Source organism: Mixophyes fleayi, chromosome 7 (genome assembly GCF_038048845.1).
Source record: "Mixophyes fleayi isolate aMixFle1 chromosome 7, aMixFle1.hap1, whole genome shotgun sequence".
In the NCBI taxonomy this organism is placed as follows: Eukaryota; Metazoa; Chordata; class Amphibia; order Anura; family Limnodynastidae; genus Mixophyes; species Mixophyes fleayi.
The window spans coordinates 94427923-94451771 of record NC_134408.1 but is presented as its reverse complement, the minus strand read 5'-3'; the positions used below and the strand labels follow the sequence as shown (position 1 = coordinate 94451771).

The 23849-nt window shown below is 39.5% G+C and overlaps 1 protein-coding gene across 1 annotated transcript in view; it reads left to right on the top strand.

The window, feature by feature from the left end:
• Window positions 1–23849, top strand: part of KIAA2012 (KIAA2012 ortholog) — a 164041-nt gene that overhangs the window by 36480 nt on the left and 103712 nt on the right. Inside the window, exons 8-10 of the mRNA XM_075180140.1 lie at window positions 1951–2152; window positions 5090–5233; window positions 21229–21414. Coding sequence (XP_075036241.1) covers window positions 1951–2152; window positions 5090–5233; window positions 21229–21414 — 532 coding nt within the window. The remainder of the gene's footprint in view (window positions 1–1950; window positions 2153–5089; window positions 5234–21228; window positions 21415–23849) is intronic.

Sequence of the window (23849 nt, the reverse complement as noted above, 5' to 3'; positions counted from 1 at the left end):
GTTATTCCCCTTATTAGTATGGTTAGACCCATATTAGTATGGTTAAAAGTATTTATATTATGAAGGGATAGTGCTGGTACTTGCATTCATATATTATCTATTCAGAGGAACTTTCATATATGAATCACAAATTATTGAGCCAAGACGAATCTTACGCCCAATGGAATATGAGTAAACTGCAGCATGTAGATAATATATGAATGCAAGTACCTGGTGAGAAAGCAGGGTTATCCCAGAGAGGCGCTATGGGAGAGGGTATTGGGGTGGCCTTAAAATGCAATCTACAATAGTTCCATATGTGGGAAAAAAAGGAGATGACAGGGTGGGCCTTCATAGTTCTAGGTCTATCGATAGCTGACATCCCCAGTGCAAATCCCAAAAAGGACAGCTTGCAAGCGGAGGATTCCAGATCTATCCACTGCGGGCCAAGTTCCGTGGTTTATTCTTTTAACAAAACTGGATGAAAATATATTCCACTATGTGCCACCATCGCTATAATGGCACATTAATATATATAATATTTATATTAATATAATGGCACATATAATATTTTTGCCCCAAATTCTAAAGAGGTAGCAATGTGTTGCAAGTAACTGGATAGTTCTGTGACATTATAAAGACATCCTAATAGCACAAAAAAAGGTTTGATACGGCACTAGGAGTAGAACCCTATCCTTGAATGTGGCATACCCTAATAGTATAATTGTTATACAGTATGGTGGTTTCCAGGCCCTCTCTTTCCAAATTGTGCTTGGTTTCCATCAAAGGGTTGGATAATTTTAATTATGCACAATATTTTTCTTTGTTTCACCTCTATGATTCTATATTTTAATATTTCACCAAGATATACCTGAAATATACCAAATACATTTTCATTTTAAGATTAATGATTAAAAGTGAATTTTTAATATCAACAATTATAAATTAGTGGACTGGAGTGTTTCTCTGTTTCTTTCCAACTCTGGTCTTTGAGTAGTTATATTTTAAAGACTGTAAGTTGTGTGCTTTAATGCCTGCCACCCCCCTTCAATTTTTTTTTTCCCTCTACAGTTAGCCCCCCCAGTAGGTGGAGTGTCAGGATTAGCATTTAATTTGGACACACACATGTCGAACTCCAATTCAGGTCTTTTTATCCCAAAAAAAATGATTTACGGCTCTACTAAGCAAACACAATAAGCCAACATTTTATTGGCAGATGATTGCAGAAAGTATAGTGATTTCTGTTTTTAGAATTAACACCTATTGTAAATGAGGCTGAAAGTGTGTCACATTCTAGCATCACATCAAATCCTGTGGGACACTTCATTTCTGTTTAAAGTGTACAGGTCACCTACACCCAGTGGATGTTGCCATTTTGTGGACTGGACCAATAGTCACGAGAATGCAGCCTATTATTAATATTATCCTTTGTGGGAGGTTCAATTAGTCTTGAGGTGTCTCTGAAACATCTGCAGAGACATCTCGTGATGATATTTATGGATGGAATCGCTGCTCATTTTTTCTTGCATCATATGGAGTGTGAGGAGAAATGACTGCAGGTTCCTACCATAATTGCTGGCAATTTGCGCAAGCGTGATGTCTTCACACCACATCTCCGGTAATTGAATCTCCTCATTTATTTATAAATATATTACTCAGCACTGTACATTGAGGGGTTATTGATACAAGCAAATTATATACCATGACATGAAACTGTATGTAACCAGTGATGGCTGTAGTTTAATCTTAGTGATGTCACACATTTCTAGTCAATCCATTAGTTCTTTTTCATGAACAATGGTTCTCTCACAATGTGGCTGCATCCACTGTGTTTAGGTGATAGATACACTTTCAATATCATTATTTTGCAACATGTATATATAATTGTTCACTAAGAGGAGGAGATACCAAACAGGTTTGTAAAACATTTATATAAACTGTTTTACTAATGATGGTGTCACGTTCTTTCAGGAATCTTTGAAGTTGCCCTCAATTACTGAAGAGCCTTCCAAAGTTCCACAAAGAAGGAGGAGATGCAAAGCCAGTGACCCACCAAAGGAACTCTTGGTCATACCGCTGCTTGTCCATTTTGAAAATCAGAAAGTAAACCGAGAGGAAGAGAAGAGAAACCTAGAAGGGAACATGAATAATGAGCTGTTGCATATTAATGAAGGTGCAGTACATGCTGAATTCAGGTGGCAGTAATCTGCTATTAGAATGTGAATGGAAGAGGTTATTAGGGAGCTTTTCGCATAATTCTAGCTGTCTATTATAACAAAATAATATTCCTTATTTCTAGCTATTTTCCCATTCTTCTTAACATAATCATTTAATAAATAAGTTGTGTGACTAATACATTAGATGACGTCTAGACACAGTAAATACAGCCACATTGTGGACTGAGCCAATACTCATAAGAATTGAATCTATGGATTTACTAGCCATGTGTGACATCACTAAGTTACCAGTTTATAGTAAACTAATAGCTTTACCTACTGTTTCAGGTCATTGTATGTCATTTATTTGTAGTGTCTCCTATGATTAAGGGGATTCAACTAAAATGATTTGGGGGGGGGCTCACCCCCTCACCCCCAAATGACTGAACATTGCGATGCATAAACATGGCTGTTAGTGGGTGCAGCAGCACATATTTTGGGGGTGTTGGAGGACCCACAGATCTGGCTCCTATGCTCTCAGTACAAGCTGTGCCTTTATTTAAACATTGAAGTAGATGAGCTGCGGACTAGTGCTGTTATTGTGTTTAGTATACATTGGTGATTTAAATTTACTTTACATAAACCAATGTAAAAATATTCTTATAGAGAGGCTACAATGTCATCACCATTGTTCTCATTGTGAATACACTCTGAGCATTTAAATGTAAGCTCAGATTTCTTTAATGATAGTCGTATTGCAGATATTTAAAGATCAGGTACATTGCCATCATCTTTCCCCATACTCAGGATTATTTTTTTCCACCCAGAGTAGCAAATCATTGTGGTATATTCTACTTTAAATGTCCTCTTATATTCATATAATTCCAGGATAATTTCATCAGTAGATAACACCAAATTTTCTGTTTTTTGTTACCTCAAGAAAACACAAAAATAGCTTTAGTTTAAAGAAAAATTTGTTTACCGTAACATTTATTTTCCTAACATTCTTAGAAATCTTATCGCTTCACATGGTATCATTGGTTCTACTCATTATCACAGGAAAACACTTCTTCACTGATTTCTTCCTATCCTTCTGCCACCTGCTCTTTTGACCCCAGTCCCTTTCACCTCCTCAACCCACTTCCTATATCCATTGTCCTTACAATGACCCACATTCTCAATTTATCTTTGTCAGGTGTTATCTTCTCTACTTCCTACATATCCTCTTCACTTGATCAACCCTCCTTAAATCCAACTAGTACTTAGCTGTTCGTTTGTTTTCCAGTTTTGTCTTGTGTCCACACGCGTCATGATTTTTAGAAATTTCTAATCCCATATTGACCCTCTTCAGTCTTATTTCTCTCTATTTAACTAACTTTATCTTTGTAACCTTATCTAAATTCACCCTCAGTTAAAGAAACCACACTCTTACTATTACTACTACTACTACTACTACTACTACTACTACTACTACTACTCTCTTATAGCTTGACCTGTTCATTCCCTTAATTAAAAACAAAAGAATAAGTACATCTTGTAGTTTTTGTGCACAATAAAACATGCTTATTTTCTCTGGCCTTGTCTGCCATTCACCTGTCTTAAATATGGACTTCTTTACATCTTCTCTGCAACCGCTTGTCAGACACAACTTGGTCTGACAATTGGGGCCAAATAGGCCTGCAATGAGATGACAAATAAATTTGTGCAAGATATTGTTGCAACTTTTTTCATGATACAACATCCTGAAGAGCGCTTTGTATCCTACAGCGTCAGTTCTACAAAAAGTAATTAGTGGAACTGTGTGCTTTCCATGTCCGTGATATCTGCTATTCTGGGTGCCTATGCTATAGGGTTCATAGTTTAGAATGTAAGCTCCTCTGATGCTGGTTGTGTAATTTACAAGACAAATTATGCATATACAGAAGTTAACTTTAAAACTCCACTACAATCAATGGAGCATCATAGGGCAGCTGGGGTTAGATTCTTCTGAACCACAGTTTTTCAGGGTATTAGAACATCACTGTTCTGCTTGTTAAGGATATCATTTTTAATTGCAGTATTATATTATTTAATGAAGTTCTTCTTTGAAAAAATATCTTAAATTATCATATTGGATCTGCAGTTAGTGTTGATCAAAACATAATAAGCAACATCTTTAATTGTTTAACTTATTTGCTCATTTAGCTGCAGTGCGTAAATGCTGTTGAACCTCAAACATTTTTGTGGCCAGCAGAATGTCTATTGACGAGAGGCTCTGTCAATCCTCAAAGCTTAGTGCTCTAGTTCTTGCATTCCAGGGCATTCATTTCTATTGATTATTAGCCAAGCAGATAACCATTAGTAGCTGGTGTGTACTTATGCTTGTTTTTCACAAAATATAAATGAGCACAACTGTTCAAATCTTTCTAAAGATGACAGTGATGTATCAATATGAAGCTATCCGTTTAAACTTTGAATTAATAACAAAAGGCTTTTAAACAATTTAAACCCTGAATTCTTGGCTGATTTGCTGTTCATTGTGGTCTTCTTCCTTAAAGTTTTCAGGGCCCTCAATAAACATATCTACAAAGTTAAGTGTTGGTTTTGATCCAAGGTGGGCAAACATTTCCATTGTGTAGACTCTTTCTTCTGCTGTGGACTGATCCTTCTACTTCTGGATCTTCGCTTACTCTTCCTTTAAATCATTTGCTTAAGGCATAGGTGTACAATCCAAGTGTCTTTTTATTCTTTGTTTAGTTCTTATTACCCAACCAAAACCTTTATTTGCCCTTCTAAGCTTTCAGCATAGACTACAGTAGGGTGACCAGTCCACCTCCTCAGAACACTTTAAATTGGAAGTTAAGTATTAAACTGTAGAAATTAAATAAATATACAAAGGGTAATTATAAAACAAACTGTAATTCTTATAAAGTTGTCCTTTAAAATATTTATACATTGCTTGTCTTCTGTTTCAGAATCAGTTGGTGATGAGTCGCAAGGCCAACAGGGTTTTAAAGAGCAGCAAGTGTTCCCCTTGCTGGTCAAAGAAGTACCAGTGGCAGAGAACAGAATAAAACCTCTGCAGATGGATATTTCATGGAATGGGGATTTCAATACAGGTAGCGCCTCTCTACTTTCCATAAACAAGCGGAAGTCCTTTATTGATTTGAAGCAACAAAACAAAACAATCTGAAGGCTGCACATGCCAAAATAGGTTTGTCAAGGGCCACAGACTGTGCCACTGCATGTAGAATCATCGCATGATTCCAAATATTTCAGTTCTAGAGGATATAGTCTAGAGTTGAAGGTGGTACATTCGCTCTTATAATCAAACACACTTACATGAATATCTGTTATAACCGTCACTGCAGCTAATGCTGCATTAGCATCCACTGCCTTTTTTAAAGGGTAAATCATCATCATCAACATTTACTTACGTAGCGCCAGCAAATTCCGTAGTGCTTTACAGACATTAATAAAATAATACTGGGTAATGCATACAGACAGAGAGGTAAGAGGGCCCTGCTCACAAGCTTACACAAAAGCTGTCTTAAATTAAATCCATAGAAAGAAATTTGTGTTACTTGCTCTTAAGACTCATGGTATTTATTTGTAAAGCTGGGTACACACTACAGAAATTTCGACCAACTTTTTATGCTGAGCGATTTTACATGCGATTGATGGTCCGATCGCTCGGTCCATGGACTGCATACACACTAGCCTTGTTTAGGATGATAAAGGGAAGAGTGGACGTCCCTTTAGCGACTTTTTACAGCCATATTGTTGTGAGCAATGACTGTAATTTCGTACTCACTGTTGTGGATCGGTCAGAAGTTTATACACACTACACAACGGAAACGAGATTGGAACGAAAATATTAAACGGTACGACCAACCAAATGAGACGATAATCGTCCGTTTGGGCAGACTTTCGACCATCGTGTTACTACACACACTGACCCGACTTTTGAACGAGCGGTCGTATGTCGGCTGTTTGAGCCGATTATTGGACGAAAACAGTGTAGTGTGTACCCAGCTTTAGATAACAAAATAAGGCTGCAAGGACGTCTATAACTATATGTGCAGGCAAATGGTAACAAAACATGTTTATTGTATTCATAACAAGATAAAAAAAAAAAAGGTAAAATTTACCCCATAAGGCCTGTTGAGCAGACAAGACACATACAAAACTCCAGGATACATCTATGGGCTTACTGTGGTTCAGAACTCCGTCAGTCAGTGCTTGAAAGACAAAGTTGCGTCAAATTTTAATTGGCTGTCAGCCAGTTTACTTAATCAGGTTTAGCCATCCTGACACAGAATGGTGGAAGCAGTTTTGGTCCACTAGTCCTGGTATTATCATTCCAATGTAACAAATATGTAAATATACACCTTGACCAAAGTGTTCCTATAATATGTACTATTCTAGAACATTGTGGGTCTCGTTTAGATTTTAACGTACATCTGTGTTTTTGCATAAGATACTACATTTTTTCAATGCATAAGATAGTACCACTGTTTGCGTATCTATGATTTATGCCTGGAACAGAGGCGGGAAATCGTAGGCTAATTAGAGTAAGTGTTCACATAATTGCAGCATAGACACATCCGCAAATATGCCTTTTTAGGAGACGTATCTCTTGCAGATCCTGGAGAGTTGATGTAACGATAAGCATGATGGTGATGTTTATCAGTAGCACTGTCTACCTGCTTCTAATTGGCTGATTGTGTCTTGGTCTCTCCAGCTGATGGTACTTAAGTCATTAGCATTGTGCCTATAGTTTATGAAGTTGCGACTGTTTACTCGCATTACATATTTTCCATTTGGACTACGGCAGGAAGGAAAATGACCATTTGTTTTATATTTTAATTTATATTTTATATTTCTGTTTGTATTTGTTTACATTTTATATTGAAATAGCGACTTTCAGATTTATTAATAGCTGTGAAGACACTATTCCCTCTTGTATATATGACGCTTAATTACATTATTATATTATGTGCAAATAGGGTAATGTGACTTTACCATTTACTACTAACGCAGTCAAGTCCTGTCTCTATGCTATCTGTATGCTTTCTCTGCACTCTCTCTATTATTCTGTGGGGTATAAATATATACATTTATTACACCTGTTGTACGCCTGGCTCAAATGCTGCTATTTTTGAGCTGGATGCATCTTAAGATGCGTACTACTGAACATATGCACAATTTTTTTTTACATGTATCTTTTACCTAACTCTGTTTTGAGTGCATACGCGGCCATTTCTAAATGAGCCTCTGTGTCTAAAATCACAGTAAAAGGGAATTATTATATATACTATATTATGTTTTAATAGTATTTATATGCAGCCATTATCACTCTAGCCTTCATTGGTGTAGTGTTTGTAGCTGCCTTACTTGTGTTATTTATAAGTAGTATTAATTTATTATGTTGCTGTTTTCAAGCTTCCTGGTTTTAAAGCCTACAATGAAACAAAGTATTTTCTCCTTGCAGCCTTATTTGATGATTTTGCTAATAAATAAAAGATAGTCATATTTGAAATATGCAGTTTAGTCTGAAATAATTCTTGCAGATGAATGTGCTATTAAACCTCACCTATTTCCATTCCGGTTTAACATGTAATATATATTATGAGACTTTACCCAAGTTTCTTCTGAAATATAAAACCAAGGTTTAGTATAAAACTTTAGGAGTTTATTAGACACATTACGTGGCCAAAGTGTGTGGACACCCAAACATCGCATCCATATGTGTTCTTGAACAATTCACTCCAAAACATTGGCATTAATATGAAGTTGGTTCAGCCTTTGCTGCTATAACAGCCTCTACACTTCTGGGAAGGCTTTCCACTAGGTTTTGGAATATACTGCGGTAATTTGTATCCATTCATCTACAAGAACTTTAGTGAGGTCAGGCATTTTGTTGGACAACAAGCCCTGGCTCACAGGTGGCATTTCAAGTCATCCCAAAGGTGTTCAATTGGTTTGAGGCCAGGGCTTTGTGCAGTCGAATCAAGTTCTTCCACACCAAACTTGGGGAACCATTTTTTTGATGGACTTTGCTTTGTGCATTGTCATGCTAAAACAAGAAATTGCCTTCCCCAAACTGTTGTCACAAACTTGGAAGTACACAATTCTCTAGAATGTCAATGTATGCTGTAGCATTAAGATTTCACTGGAAATAAAGGGCCCAGGCCAAACAATCAAAAACAACCCCAGACGTATGACCCATTATACTGCTGATGTTTGATTGCCTGTAGATATTTCAGCCACACCCATTGCTTGAGCAATGGGTGTGGCTGAAATGACCAAGCAAACTAATTAGAGGGGTTGTCCATATACTTTTAGCCATATTATTTCATATATATAATTTTAATATTAAGTCTCAGTCTTAGCATAAAATAGGGACCATTGAGTAGACATGGAGCTTACTTAAATTATGTATAATTAATCTTAGATTGAGCATGTATAATTGTGTTCTGGCCATACTACAGCAGGAACTTTTTTATTAAATTAAACTAGCTATAAATGTACCAAGGTGATCAAAATTTATGTTGCATTTATGTACTGGTAATTTCATAGTGTATGGGCTTAAATTTAGTTAATTGAAAGTCATGTCATCTTGTCCATTACTTACACCAGCACATTTCTGCCCACCCCCCCAAAAACATGTTTAGTTATAACAACTACTGGAAATATAAGAGTGAATGAAAATATGCACCAATTCCTCATGAATTTTTTTTACAAAAATAAACCCAGCAGAGTGGCAATGGTTAAATTAGGGGAAAAGCTGCTAATTGTTTTTATAAATCAAGTGTTAATGAATTCTATGGCTTTTGAGTATAAAAAGATAGCTGAATAAAAAATGTCTGTAAAGGCTGGATGAAACAATTGAGGAATTGGTGTTTTCTTCTCCTTAAATCAATACTGGCTCACTGTTAGTGCAGTAGTGTGCTGCATGCTTGTATTGTCTAGACTCTAGATTAACCGTGTGATGTATGTAACACCTCGCATAGTCATACCCACTGTGCATGATTTTCCAGGTATAACACTAAAAATATAGTATATACTCACGATACTTGCATTAGTATGTTGCCATGGTTTTCAGGAAACTGATATTGAGTTTGGGGTTTAGCTGTTGATATATTAAAACTCTTGTTGCCTGCATTTTTATACCTGAACGTTTTTTTTTATTGAAAAAAATTGTAAAAGTTGCAAACATACAGCACATTTATTAAAGTCCAGGAGATTTTTAAGCTTTAAAAAGAAAAAAGATAATTGTGGTTGTCCTACAGAGAAGATTTGTAAGCCCTGGAGGAGATATTCACTTTGGGTTCCCTCAGAAATATTTGTCAACATAGTGACCTTTTATTATTTAAACAAACATTCTGCTCTTCCGTTTATGTATTATAGACACTATTAGTATAGCAATTTGGTGTTTTTTTCCGGCTGTTCTCCACTTAATTTCTGATTGCTGGAAACGTGGGTGTGAAAAATAGGATTTTTATACTACAATCTGTTTCTCTCAGTCCATTGGGGGACACCGGGGACATTGGGGTATAGAGTAGGGACAGAGCGAACTGTTAACTAAGCCCTAGCTCCTCCCTCTCTATACCATATTTCCTGCTAGCCTCAGTTTATGTTTAACCAAACCCACAGTAGGCGGAGAAAACAGGAAAAGAGAAAAAAACATTTTCTTAAAAACAACAGTAGCAGAAACCAGAGCGTTAAGGGTGGGCGCCCAGTGTCCGCCAATGAACTAAGAGAAACGGATTTCACGTAAGTATAAAAATCCTATTTTCCCTTTGGAGGACATTGGGGACATCCCAAAGTCGCATGACGGGAGGCTACGCTCAGAAGAAACGGATGAAGCACCTTTCTTTCAAAACTTGCATCCTTAGATACAAACATTAAATTTTTAAAACCGAGTGAATGTGTGTACAGAAGATCACGTGGCCGCCCGACACATATGTTCACTCAAGGCACCATGGCGGGCCACCCAGGAAGCACTCACAGACCTTGTAGAATGTGGCCGAAGATTATCTGGAACATGCTGCCCAGCCCCACTATAAATCTGACGGATTACAGCCGTAATCCACCTTGCAATAGTCATCTTAGAAGCTGGCCAGCCTCTCTTGTGTGCATCGTAGAGAATCAAAAGACACTCAGTCTTGCGCACATCCTGAGACCTCATAAATACGTAAGGCTCGGACAACATCAAAAAAATGAATAGAAGCTTCATCTTCTGAAGACCTAGACTTAGTCAGGTCAGGAATGACAATGTCTCCAAAAACATACTGGAGGGTTAATTGGCTGCTAACAAATTGACACTAGTCTCTGTGTCTGTCTGTCTGTCTGTGTCTGTGTGTGTGTGTGTGTGTGTTAGGGAATTTAGACTGTAAGCCCCAATTGGGCAGGGACTGATGTGAGTGAGTGAGTTCTCTGTACAGCTGTGGAACTAGTGGCGCTATATAAATAAATGGTAATAATAATAATAATGTCTTGATTTAAATTAAATCTAGATACCACTTCAGGGAGGAAAGAAGGCTTGGTTTGAAGAATTGCCCTGCACTCATGAACAACAAGAAGAGGAGACTTGCAATATAAAGTAGCGAGCTTTGAAACCCATGCGGAGATTTTGTTTCTGCAACCATTAAAGACGTGACTGACGCACATGCGGAGACATGTGGAATACCTGGCTCGACAGATTCAGATGGGATTTGTTCCATTTCAACAGAAGTTCCAACTGGAACTCCCGTCATGAAACGGAGCAAACTGGACCGTCTCGAAAGTCGATACAATCTTGCCCAGAAATCTCATGCCGAAATGCACAGTGGTCTTTTTTACTGCCAACAGATATTTCACCATCTTCTGCAAGGCCAGAATCTGGTCTGGAGGTAAGAACACCCGCTGTTGTTGGGTGTCGAATGAAAGTCTAAAAAGATCAGCTGCTGGGATGGGATCAACTTGGACTTTTTGAAGTTGAGAATCCACCTGTGGAATTCTAAAGTCTGGATCACTACTTGGATATGAGACTGAAGTAACTTCGAAGAAACTGCTTTTAAAAGAAGATCTTACAGGTAAGGGATGATTGTAATCTCCTTGGACCTTAGCAGAGCAGCCATGACCGCTATGATCATGGTGAAGTCCTGCAGTGCCGTGGCCAGACCAAAAGTAAGAGCCTGAAATTGGAAGTGCTCTGACCGGACCACAAACCTCAAGAGGGACTGATGACCCTTCCAGATGGGAGCATGGAGATAGGCATCCTTGATATTCAGAGCCACCATGAACTCTCCCTGTTACATGCTGCGAATGACTGATCGCAAAGACTCCATCTTGAACCTGGGCACTCTGACCTGAGTGTTCAATGATTTTAGATTCAGAATGTTTCTGAATGAGCCGTCTAGTTTTGACACCAGAAAAAGGTTGGAATAAATTCCCAAACCTCCTTAAGAGTGGCAGCGTTGGATAGAGGAATAGTAGTAACTTTGGCCAACCTTGCAACAAGAGCGTCCACACGTGGTGGCACCTCCCATTTAGCAAGAACCTCAGGAGGAAAGGGATAACATGACTGCAGCCGCCAAGACACCTGGAAGTTCCGATCTGGGGAAACCCAAGGCTCAGCCAACAAATCTTCCAATTGGGAAGAAGCGGGAAAAGGCAAAGATTTCTTTATCCCCTGCATAAAAAGAAAAGGCTCTGCAGTGTCAGGGACCATCGCTTCATGAATGTCAAGTACTTGACGCACAGCTTGTATTAATTCCTCCATACTCTGACGATCAGAATGAACCTCTTCCACCACAGAAGGAATGTCCATATCAGAATCAACCGCTAATTTGTCCTCTTCCTGAGAAGAACAGTCAGAATCTGACTCATTCCCTGCAGGGGTGTCACCACCCGCTTGTGCTTTTGGTAGAAGGACAGTGTAGTAGATTGCAACATTCGCTCTAAAGAGGAAGAGGCCAAAACCAACCCCTGTTCTGAGGCCCGTTCAATAGAATCCGCTGTCACAGGTCCAGATAGACTTTGACTTAGCAAACCAGATTCCATTTCACTTGCCACAGAGGATGGAGCTTTAGAAGGACCGTTCACAGACTGAGACTGCACCAATTGGGCAAGTTCAGCCACAGTATTAGAAAGAGGCTGATCCCAGGCGGGCTCCGCCAAGTCAGAGCTAGCTTCTGCTGGTGCACACGGCATGCGATCTTGAGACTGACAAGCTGCACACAAGGCGTGTGCGCCTGGTTGTCTGTACGGTAATTTAACATTACAGTCGGCACAGGTGAACTTCAACATAGAAGTTACCCCAGCCCTAACCTGCATGGATTTTCCCCTATCTGACATATTAACAGATAGCACAAATAGCAATCAAATAAACAGTGAAAAAAGCACAGTATATAAGACAAGCAGCACACAAATCTAGTACAGAGAGTGAGCCTGCAATACAACCAAACAGCGCCACACACAAAAACACAATACCCTGGGAAACAACCACCCTCAACCCGTTACCTTTCAGGACACAAGACAGAAAAAGGGAGTAGCTGGAGCTGTAAAATAGTTGCCTATTCTGGTGTCTGGACACAAAGGAGTGAGAGACCACCAAGGAGGAAGTGCAATAGAGGAAAACACCCCCGCCCCCCAGGGCTCAACACTGGATTGACAGGCATCCAACAGGACAACCCCCTCCTCCAATCCAGTGCCTAGCAGGACTCACTATCTCAGTGTCCCTAGCCTGACCGAGTACCCTAAGCAAAAATAGTTTGTTTGTTTATTTACCCAATGACTGCCCCTAGTAAGAGGCAGCCTAACTTAGAGGACACACTGCGTTTTACTACCCCTCCCTCTCCCAACACTGTGCTGGGAGAAGGTACTCTTACCTGCTGCCATCCCTACTCACGCAGTGGCTGCAGTTAACTGGCTGTCAGCAAAGGAGGATAAACACAGCCTGTGGCGACTGTGGCTGGCTTATAGGAGGGCATCTGAACATTGGGAGAAGGGGGCTGGCAATGGAGGCTCACAGTACCTCCGAATCCCCCCTCTAGACAGCGCACAGCCATCCATGCTGTGCGCTGCTTATTGAACTCCTGCGCACCTGTCACCCCTGCTGTAGTTAAATCAGATGCAGGCACGGCAGTTATCTCTTGAAATCTGCAGGGCAGGGTAGAAGTTCAAGGGGGGGTGCCGCTCTACTTAACCAGCAATGCGGACCCTCAACAACAGCAACCGACACCCGGGTAATGCAGAGGAGCGGTGATGGACAGCTGCATATGCGGCTCAGTGAGCCACCGGCTGTCAGGGACAGGATACAAAACCGTCCGTTAGTAAAATACAATAAAATAAAAAAGTAAATGAACAGATTTGGGCTGCTACTCAGCGCAAACGCATCCCGTTCGCTGGGCACTAAAACGAAACTGAGGCTAGCATGAAGTGGGGTATACAGAGGGAGGTGCTAGGGCTTAGTTAACAGAAGTTTTAAAGTGCCAGTTTGCCCTGTCCCTATTCTACACCCCATGTCGCCAATGTCCCCCAAAGGAGGATAGAGAAATGGTCACAAACATTGTAATTTGGTTGCCTAATTTGGTAGTTTTAAACCAGATTTTCCTGACATGGCTTTGTGCCTTGATTGTGGAAAATGACTAAATTGATCTATATATTGTCAGTTTAACATCAATGCCTGTAACTGATCACTGCTTTTTAGCTGTTAGATTACAGAGACGTTCATATGAATTTTATGACCATCAACCTGAAAGCTTTACGTACAGGTGAAAACAACTGTTGTATTGTCAGTATACAGTATCTAAAGAAAGAAAGGTACTTTATATGTTAGTTATGCTATAAGTAGTATCAATTTTATTACCTTAACATCACATTTTCTTTAAAGGATAATACACCAGATCACCACCTTATTCAAGATAAACAAACATCATGAGTAAGCAAAACATTTGTGAAATGATGTTGTTTATGGTTTGTATCCTATTGTGAACTCAAAAACCTGAAATCTATATCTGCTCAGCCAGTAAAAGCTATTACTTAAACTGTAATTAACTACAATACATGAATTGTATTAAAGATTCCCTTTTCTGTATTAAAACTTATACATTGCCAGCAGTGTCTGAATCATTACTGTACTTATTTAATTAGCTTACCATACGTAGATGAAAAGCCTTAGGCAATGTAGAGTACATTCATTGCAGTAAGAAAAGCTATGCTCATTAAGATTAACTTAAATATTAATCTAGCTAGAGATGCTACAGCTCTGAATAAAAGTCCTTGTCCTCCCGTCTGATCAAACTCTCTTTTTAACAGCAGTTTTCACATGATTTTCCCCCCATTTTTTTACATGGCTGCATAAAGCATTTTTTGGAAAGTTTCATAGATTGAATAGTTCTAGAATTCTTATGATGATTGCTTGGCAACCAGAGGTTTATTTATGAACTCAATCATGCTAAGTATAAGCAGGGATATTCCTACAATCTGATAAGGTAGTATACCACAATTAGAGCAGCGGTAAGCCATTTACTGTTCCTAGCATCTCAGAGCCTTATCAATGTACAGTGAGGTATTCCATACGGCACAGTATATTCTCCTATTCCCGTCATATATGATTCTTTCAATCTGTATACAATCCATAGTCTTAAGTAATTCAGTAACTTGATATAAGACAGGAACTGCATACCACTGCTCTGTTTAATACCATGTTAATATAAGGTGATCTAAAATAAAAATAAAATATTTCAAAAATACCACGGTACCTCAGAAATACTCCCGTAATGCTTACTTCTCCTGGATGAAAGAGAACATTATTTTTGAAATAGTCAAGTAAAGAGCAAATTGCTGTTTACTATGTTTCCCAATTTGTCAAAAGAAATTGGACTTGGAAATATATTTATTATTTTTATCAAATATGCTTGTTAATATGGAGCACCATGCTCCATCTCCCATCTTGGTAGTGGTGTCCCCAGTGATCTAGGGAAGACCGGAAGTGGGGCAGCCTCCAGCCGTCTACATCGCTCTACAGAGCATGTTCAGACAGGAAGTTAGGCTCTCAGCAGGTTCTTCCTGTGACAGTTGAACTGTAAACCATCCACTGCTACCAACTGTGTATATATTTATATATCATCTATTACAACAAGTTCTGTAATAAAACCAACAAATTCGTTAAGTCTAAAGGCATTTTTTGGTTTAATATCTACCACCAATGCCACTGACACTTATTACATATAACAGCACAAGTGCCCTGATAGGTTTCTGCCATTAATGCTGTCGTATCTCTGAGAGATTCCTTCCCTTTCATCTTGCTGGCTTGGGTGCAACAAGTATATTGTGCATATTTATCTGTTTATAACTGCCCTACTTAAAATATGCAAATGTTTGGGAACTCGTGGTCTATTAGCATGTGTCATGCCTGAGAATCTGTCTGTACCCAGACTGGGTGGTGTCTCTGGAGTAAGACTGGTGATAGACTAGTAGAGGAGACCTGTCAGGAACTGGATTTCTTAAACCGGAATGGTGGATGCCGGAACCCGGAATGCTGGAACCGAAATACAGACTGCACTGTGTAAACTAGGAAAAATAGAAAGGACTGCAGACTGCTTTGTTCCAGTTTGGAGTTTGAAAATATAATGTTGCACTGGCAACAGGTGAGGGCTCCAGGAAGTCCTTTTATAGTAGCTGATGATTCCTTATTGGAGACTGCAGTCAGCTGGGCAGAAGCAGCACTCTGAGTTGCTGAGATGGATCAGGTGACCATTGTCACGAGCCGCAGCGACTCTCTCACTCTCCTAGCCCAGCGTCCCGGGCGTCGTCATGACGACCGGGACGTCACTTCTGGTATGTCCCGGCCGTTGCCAAGGCAACCGTTGGGAAGCTCTCTTGTTGTAACGCCGCGTCCCGGCATCCAGGGCAGCCGGGCGCGTGCGCAATTAGTCTATTATCATCAGCCCCCTGTGGCTGATGATTCCTGCTGTGCCCCAATGATTTGATGGCTGTTACATATGTATTAGGCAGGAAGGGCCAAGTCTCCCTGCCGGTTATAGTCCCTGCTCCCAAGCATACTTCCCCTGCTGTTGTATTTCTGCTGTCTTTTGGATCTCTGTTGCTGACCTTGGCCTGGATTTTTACTTTGCTGATTTGCCTGTGACCTTGACCCCTTACTCGGATATTGACGCTGCTGTTTGCCTGTGACCCTGATCTTCTGCTTGAATACTGACACTGCTGATTTGCCTGTGACCCTGAAAACTTTTGCCTCGATACTTGACTCTGCTATCTCACCAGCTACCCAGGTCCTAGCCTGGACTCAGACTCAGATCTCCTGTGTGTTCAGTCCATCACCTAGGCCTTGTAGTTCTGCAGGAAGTCCTAATACTACCTACCACCTTCCGTCAGGAGTTCCTCCTCTTTGTAATCACCTGCGCTACGATCTCAGGTTATCAGCTCCTACTACTAGAGAACAAGACCTGGGGCATCCGAGTACCTGTGAGCGCATTTAGCTCTACGGGAAAAGTGGCTGCTAAAGGCGAAGACCTCTGAAGCGGTTCTAGGAGTTGATACCTAGGGCGTGAACAACCATTTCCAAGATGGCAGCTCCCAGGAACTGGTTTTGGAGGGAAACCTGAAGTGGAGGCTGCTATCCCCTTATTGGCTGAGAGGAATCATGTGACTGAATCCAAAATGGCAGCGCCCATACCCTGATTCTGATTCTGGAGGGATCTCTGGAGTGGAGACAGACTGGGCAGCATCTTGAAGAGAGATCTGAAAGCAGCAGATCCTGAGGACCGCAAGGACAACTTGGAAAGACAGCGGAGAGGTAAGTGATAGGACCTGAGAGCCTGGTGTGTGACAGCATGATTCACTAAATATCAAAGTGAAAACAAATGAAAACACCCTCTGCAGGGTATAAACGTAAAAGTTCTATCTTTCTGCACATTTAAATGCACAATTACTTGATTACTTTCTTTGCTCAATTTAACGTATTGGAGAAAAAAATAGTGATCGTGGCATGTGCATTAAAGTTTGGGCACCCTGTAAGTAAGTACTTAATAACACCTCCTTTGGCAGAAATCACAACTATAGTCTTTCTATTCTTACTTTAGGAATTTTTCCCCAATCTTATTTACAGAACTATTCTAGCTAAGAAGTATTCTTATGTCTTCTTGCATGCAGAGCCATCTTAACGCGTGGGCATGCCACCAGCATAGGCTTGACAAATTTTCAGTATAATAGTCCGCAAGATTTATTCAGAACCTTCAAACCCTCTTTATTAAAGCGCTTATGTGGACTAATCACCTTAGTATTAGCTATTGTCTGTACATGCGATCTTCCTGTTGTGAATACATATCTTGACCTTGACGAAAACAAAGTACACATACTAGTTGTACATAAGCAAGACAAAATCAACACACATAATGAGTTGAAGCCATAAGGCTATAACAAAGTTCTTCTAATATTTTTAACAGTTGTCTTCTCCTGCTACTAACTAAACGTAAATCTGTCTGGGAACTGCGGAGGTAATTTGGAAACTTTAATCTTTCTTTAGAGGATTGGCAGAACTGAGGTTGGGCGCTGGGGTTATTTCAGAGATAGCGATGGACAAGAAGCGGTTGGTGGCAAGATCCATGTCAGCATTAACGTAAAGAGCCCTCTGGTTACTGCTTTGGGAAGCAAAAATATGTTGTGTGCAACGCCCTTCCAACTTATAGAGGAAGACATTCCTAGTCTGACTTTAAAGCTTATAGGCTCAGAAATAATATCTTTAGAGGTCGCTCCTGCAAAAGTGGCTACAGGCTGAAATTTCCTGAAAAATCTAGAAGGCATTTTTTTTGTGGCTTTGAAAATGCTGTTGTCTATAAAGAAAGACAATCAATCTCTATATTAGTCTACTTTTGGAGCACAAAACTATTGTCCCATTTTCCAAAGCGACACAAAATTTAGTAATTTATTTGATCCTTTTACCTAGTGGAGAAATTAACAGGAAAAAAGAGTCATCCGTTTTCTCAATTTGAAAAGGTTCAAGATAAAATCCATAACCACCATAATTTGTATGGATCAGACGGAGGATTGACTAATCAACATAGACCTATGCAGATAGGATAGACTCCTATCTGCATGTCTCCATAGCAGTGGTGCATAAGCGGTTTTTATGATATGCGGTATGGGAGGAACACTACCATCTTTACTTTTAAGGCACCACAGATTCCTAGGGATAAATTTATCAAGCTGCAGGTTTGAAAAAGTGGACAGATATGAGACATAGGGTAGAGAAAAAGCTTACTTCCTATAGATGGTTTTTAAACAGAATGAGGTGCTTTTACCAAGATAATTCATGAGCCTTTTGGTCACCCAACATCCGCAGCCACAAGTATGGGCCCTCGCAACCTGGAGATTGAGTGGCAAGCTTTATTAACGCCGGGTTTGGTCACAGTAAAGGAAACTTTGTTTGAAGACATAAAATTCTCATCTTCCATAATTTATTATAGATTCTGGAATAGATTTGTAGAATGGGCAGCTAAAATAAAGTGTCTTGGCAAGAGTCATTTGTGTCATACAACCTCAGTTACCTGTAAGAAGGATTGGAAAAAAGCTACAAAAACAGGATTTTGAAAGTTCATGTCTCTGCTTTGTCTGCAATTTCAGGGTTTCAGTGGTCAGAACACCCAATGGTCATAATATTGGAGCAGTTTTGAAATTGAGACCTCCAGTTAAAATGTATATTCTATTATGGGACTTGCCTTTAGTTTTATGGCATTATTTAAGGAACCTTTTGATCCATTGCATGATGCCACTCTGTGGTACCTGACACTCCTAATGGTATTTATATTAGCCATTGTGTGGGATAAAAGAGTCGGTGAACTTCAAGCATTTTTTGTTGTTCTCCAGCAACTACCTTTGCACTTCTCAAAGATTGTTGTGCCAGTATTTTTCCCCAAAACACGGAATGATCGGTGGAGAAGAGACCTACATTGGACGTGGAGAAATCCCTCAAAATATATAAAGGCGACCAAGTCAGTCAGAGCCACTAATAGGCTGTTAGTACTGCCACAAAGGACGGAGAAGAGGTTAAGCGGCTTCTGTTCCAACAATCAGTAGATGCATAGTTAAAGCAATCTGAAAAGCATACTTTTCAATGGACAAGCAATTTCCACAGGGGTTAAAGACAATTTTTACAATGAGCGTGTGCACATCCTGGGCCATGAAATTTCGTGTTTCTTCAGAGGTGATCTGCAAGGCTGCAACCTGATGTTAAGCATATACTTTTTTAAAAAACATTGTCTGGATGTTAAGGTGATAATGTTGGACAAAATGACTTGCAGCCAGTAGAATAAAAAAAAAACAGGTTATAAATTATTTACTTATGTTTGGAACTCTATTTTTGTGATGTTTTATTCCGTTTCTAGTGGGACATTGTTTTGGTAATAACAAGAGCTTAGAGCGGACATGGGATGGCCAGAAAAAGGGAAAATTGATTTCATACTTGTCGTAATTTCCTTTTTCCTGGCCATTCCCCATGTCGGGGAGCCTCCTTCCTAAAGTAATCAGCTGTATTATGCTACTAAGGAAAAAATGTATCAAGATACAATTTGCCTTTTTTTAAGCGATTTTTCTTGGGGTGATTTTGAACCCACCAATGTATGAAAGAGCTGTTGATGGTAAATTGCCAGTAAACTGATGTAACCAAAATTGACGCACTCAAAATCGCTGTACTAACATTTTAAGAATATAAGTCATCACATGTATGAGGCTGTGATTTTGAAAACTGCCAGAAAAAGAGAGGTGGTTCTGAGAGGCAAGATCGCCTGTGTTTTGAGTTATCTGGCCATTCTTAACATAACAGGACCCACAATACAAGTTCTAATTATGAGGGAATTCATGAGTTCTTGTTTAGAGGGGCAAACATTATTATTATCTGACGGGCAAAATTATTTTATTCAAAAATTAATTAGTGGGCCAAATTTCAGAGTTATATGTAAGGGCAAACATTTTTATTTTATTATATTATTGGGCATACTAGTTGATTACCAGTGGGGCAATAATATTTTTTTCTGACATGGCAACACTTAATAATTCCTGATGGGGACACAATACATTTTGTATTTTTTATATTAAGAAATTTAATAATCATTGTAAGTTCCTTGAGCATATTCTTGTGCAGACAATGTGGATTATATGCAGTGAATCATTGAGTGTGCTTGCATTGGAGTTGACCTTTTTTGCCGGTGGAAATAATACTGTTTCTCTATGTTAAAATATTTCTCTTTTAATTGTGTTTGAAACATAATACTTCAGCGAGGAAGCTGTTGATATAACAAGCCCAGTCCAAGCACAACATTATTATTTATTTTAATGATTAACAGTTTTTTTTATATAGCGCTTACATGTTAGTGGAGCTTGCGTTTCCTATCACACGGACACACTAGAGTTAATTTTGTCAGAAGCCAATTAACATAACATTATGTCTTTGGATTGTGGGAGGAAACCACAGCACCTTGAGGAAATCTGCAAATTTGGAAGAACGTACAAACTCCACACATATAGGACCCTGGTCGGAATTGTACCTGTGACCCCAACCATTTGAGTCAACAATGTGTATAATCTTTTGTCGCTACCTTTTCTTATTTAGTCTATTTATACAGCATTAGAGGAATTCAAATTCAAGTGTTCTAAGTACCTTTCACAAGCAGACGGTAGAACTACACAAATAACACTTTCACTTGTTATTCCCTATAAGCTTTTTAACTAACATCAGAGCACATTTTTATATTAATCTTTATCTTCTGTACATCCAAGTGTCTCCAGTTTTAAATTCAGCATGATAGACCAAATGGGCAATCAGATCATCATAATAATCACAGGAGCACAGTATGTGTCAGGAGATGACATTGCTGATCTTATGAAAGGGACTTTCCTGTCCAATTGTGGGATTAAATAAGTGAGGGTATGGCTGAATTTCCCCATGGCAGTATCATGATTTAAAGAAAGGAATGGTATCAAGCAGGAAGTCACAGATTGAAAGTTTTAAGGAGTAGGGTTCCGCCAGCAGTGCAGCATTGTGACGAGAGGCAAAATTTGCCTATATGTTAGTTCATCCAACTTGTGTTTTTCGTTCTCTTTTTCTCAGATGGTGATCTTCTTCCAATGCCTGAAGCCCCATCACTGGGTTCCCTGCCCCCTATAAATGGAAAGAAGGGACCTGGGAACCAAAGCAGCATGGCAAATTTGAAGGCAAACAATAGCAACAGCACTATAAGTTCCAAAGGTCTGCCCACTGGCATAATTCGAGGATCAATCCCTGAGGAACTCAAAGGTAATGAGATAACACAGACATCTGCAGTATGACAATAAACTACTGTTAGAAGTTAAGACTGAATTTTTTACGCACTGTATTAAACAATATGGTCAGAGGGGTCATTTTACTGCAGTGACTGCATGTAAGGAGCCTCTGTTCTCACTTGTCTGTGACTCTATTTTTCCTGAACTAAATGAACATCCTGTATACTGTTAAGGACAGAGTAGCCTGAGATCCTCAACTGCTAGAACCTCTTCATGCAATGTTCATCTTTAGAAGCCCCTTTTCCAAGGAACTACTTATGTTCCACAGTACTTGGTGGCCCCCAGAACTTAAGCTTGGGTAGTAGCAGTTGTTGATCCGGCATTTGCACAGTGGAGTGGACTTAACACGCTAGGAGGAAGTGAGCAACCAGGATATTGTTGACAGAACTCAGTGAAACAGGCAGGGGTTAATGCAGAGTAGTCTGGCACTTGTCTGATGGAGTAGACAGTTCACAGTAGCAGGTAGGGTAGTGAGCAACCAGAATGTATTAGGCAGAACTCAGAGACAGACAGGGATCAGGAGAGAAAATGGCAGAATCCTTTAAACAAGCCAGGGGTCAGGGCAGGGAGAGATATGAAAGCAAATCTGTTTAACAAAGCCAAGATTCAGGAGCAGAGAAGACAGCTGAATCCTTAGAACAATCCGAGTCATAAACAGAGAACAGAACAGGTCAGTATACAAGGCACACTAGGTCAAACAGGAACTATCACCAGCATTGGTATGCTGCCAGGAAGAGGTTTGTAAAGACAGCAGCACCAACCAGAATCTGCAGGTTAATTATCTGTATGGTTGTGGTAAGTGATAGCACAGCTACCAGCATGGGAGCTAAAAAAAAATCTTGTAGCTATTTGCCTAGCAACTAGCTGAACTGCAGAATTACAATACATTGCAGTACATAGTTTATACAACAGACAATCAATTATTATAATATGTTGCATAACACATATTGATATATAATATTTCACTGCATTATTCCAGTACAGCCAGAAGACACTGAGATACATGTAGAGCTTGCTGACCCTCCTTGAAGTGTTTCTGATGCTGGTCTTTAGTGTGTGCAGCAGTGTGACAAAGGAGTTCAAAAATCTCTATGCCACTGTGTTCTTTAAATCTCCAGACGTGGTAAAGTGGATCAAAAACCCAGTGTGAACAAACTCTTATAAAACATGACTGATGTGAGTGTGTTCTCTGTACAGCGCTGCAGAATTAGTGGCGCTATATAAATAGATGATGATGTACCACACATTCATAATTGAAAAGTAGATTTATTTTCCTTAATTGTTACTATTGCTGCTGTTTACAGATTGTGCGGGTAGAAGGAGGTGGGATATATTGTTGCTAACAACACAAACAAAATGCAGAATTCCAATATTTTTTAGGAACAGTAATTCAGAAAACAGACTTTTGATACTTCACAATTTAGGAGTGGCCTGAATTGAATGAACCTCTAGTAAAATAATACTCTGGTAGAGGTGTTTATTTAGTGTCCCTGCAAAGAATTGTATGACAGGCCTATTGAATAAAATGTTGAGAGTTTGAATACTCTTTTCATTGTGCCCCCTTTACTGTGTACTAGTACAAAATTCCTAAGGCTACATACATTGTTGGGAGTCCTTGAAGTTCTCATCATCTGTAGCTTTTGGGGAGCGGCTTCTTCTGTATATTTTACTGCAGCTGAGGTTCTTCAAATATTTTAAGTGGTGCTATAATTTCTGTCTGCCCTGTTTTAAAGACTTGTGTTTGTAGTTAAGATAGAGCATCTTCATGAGCATTACTCTCTTAGATTGGTTTATAAACCTGCAATCTCAGCTCCCAGACATGCTCCACACTACAGGTAAGGAAGTTATCCTTTATAGTGTGTGAGCAGATTTGTGCTCCCGGATGGAATGCATAAATTGGTCGGTTCCCAGGTATGGTTGCTTTGGGGTTCATGAGGCAGAAGGTTACATAGGAGCATTTGAGTCCTGATTCCTGGATGCAACTGAATAGATTGCAACTCCTACAGTGAAAGTGCAAGTGTTTGCAAAGAATTGGGAAATTTCTTCCGCTAGGACATGGTTAGTAAGGGTCAAGTCATGGTTTTCGACTGTGGTCTAGCTTGGAGCTTTTATATTCAGCATCATCTCACCTCCATGAACATATCACGATTCAAGGTCTCTGCTTTATTGAATAGACTGATACATAGAAATAAGACATTGAAGAATACCCCTCCTCCTCTTGCTCATGATGGTCTATAATATACTAAAAATGATGTTTAGGTATGCAAGGTTCACTTTTTGTTCAAGCCCTTGGTGATCTAGCATGTTGCCATTGTTACGGAAACTGCATTATTATTCCAACTTATTTATAATTTGATAGTGTCCTATTGCCTAGTGCCAGATTAAGGGCCACATGGGCCTGGGACTGAA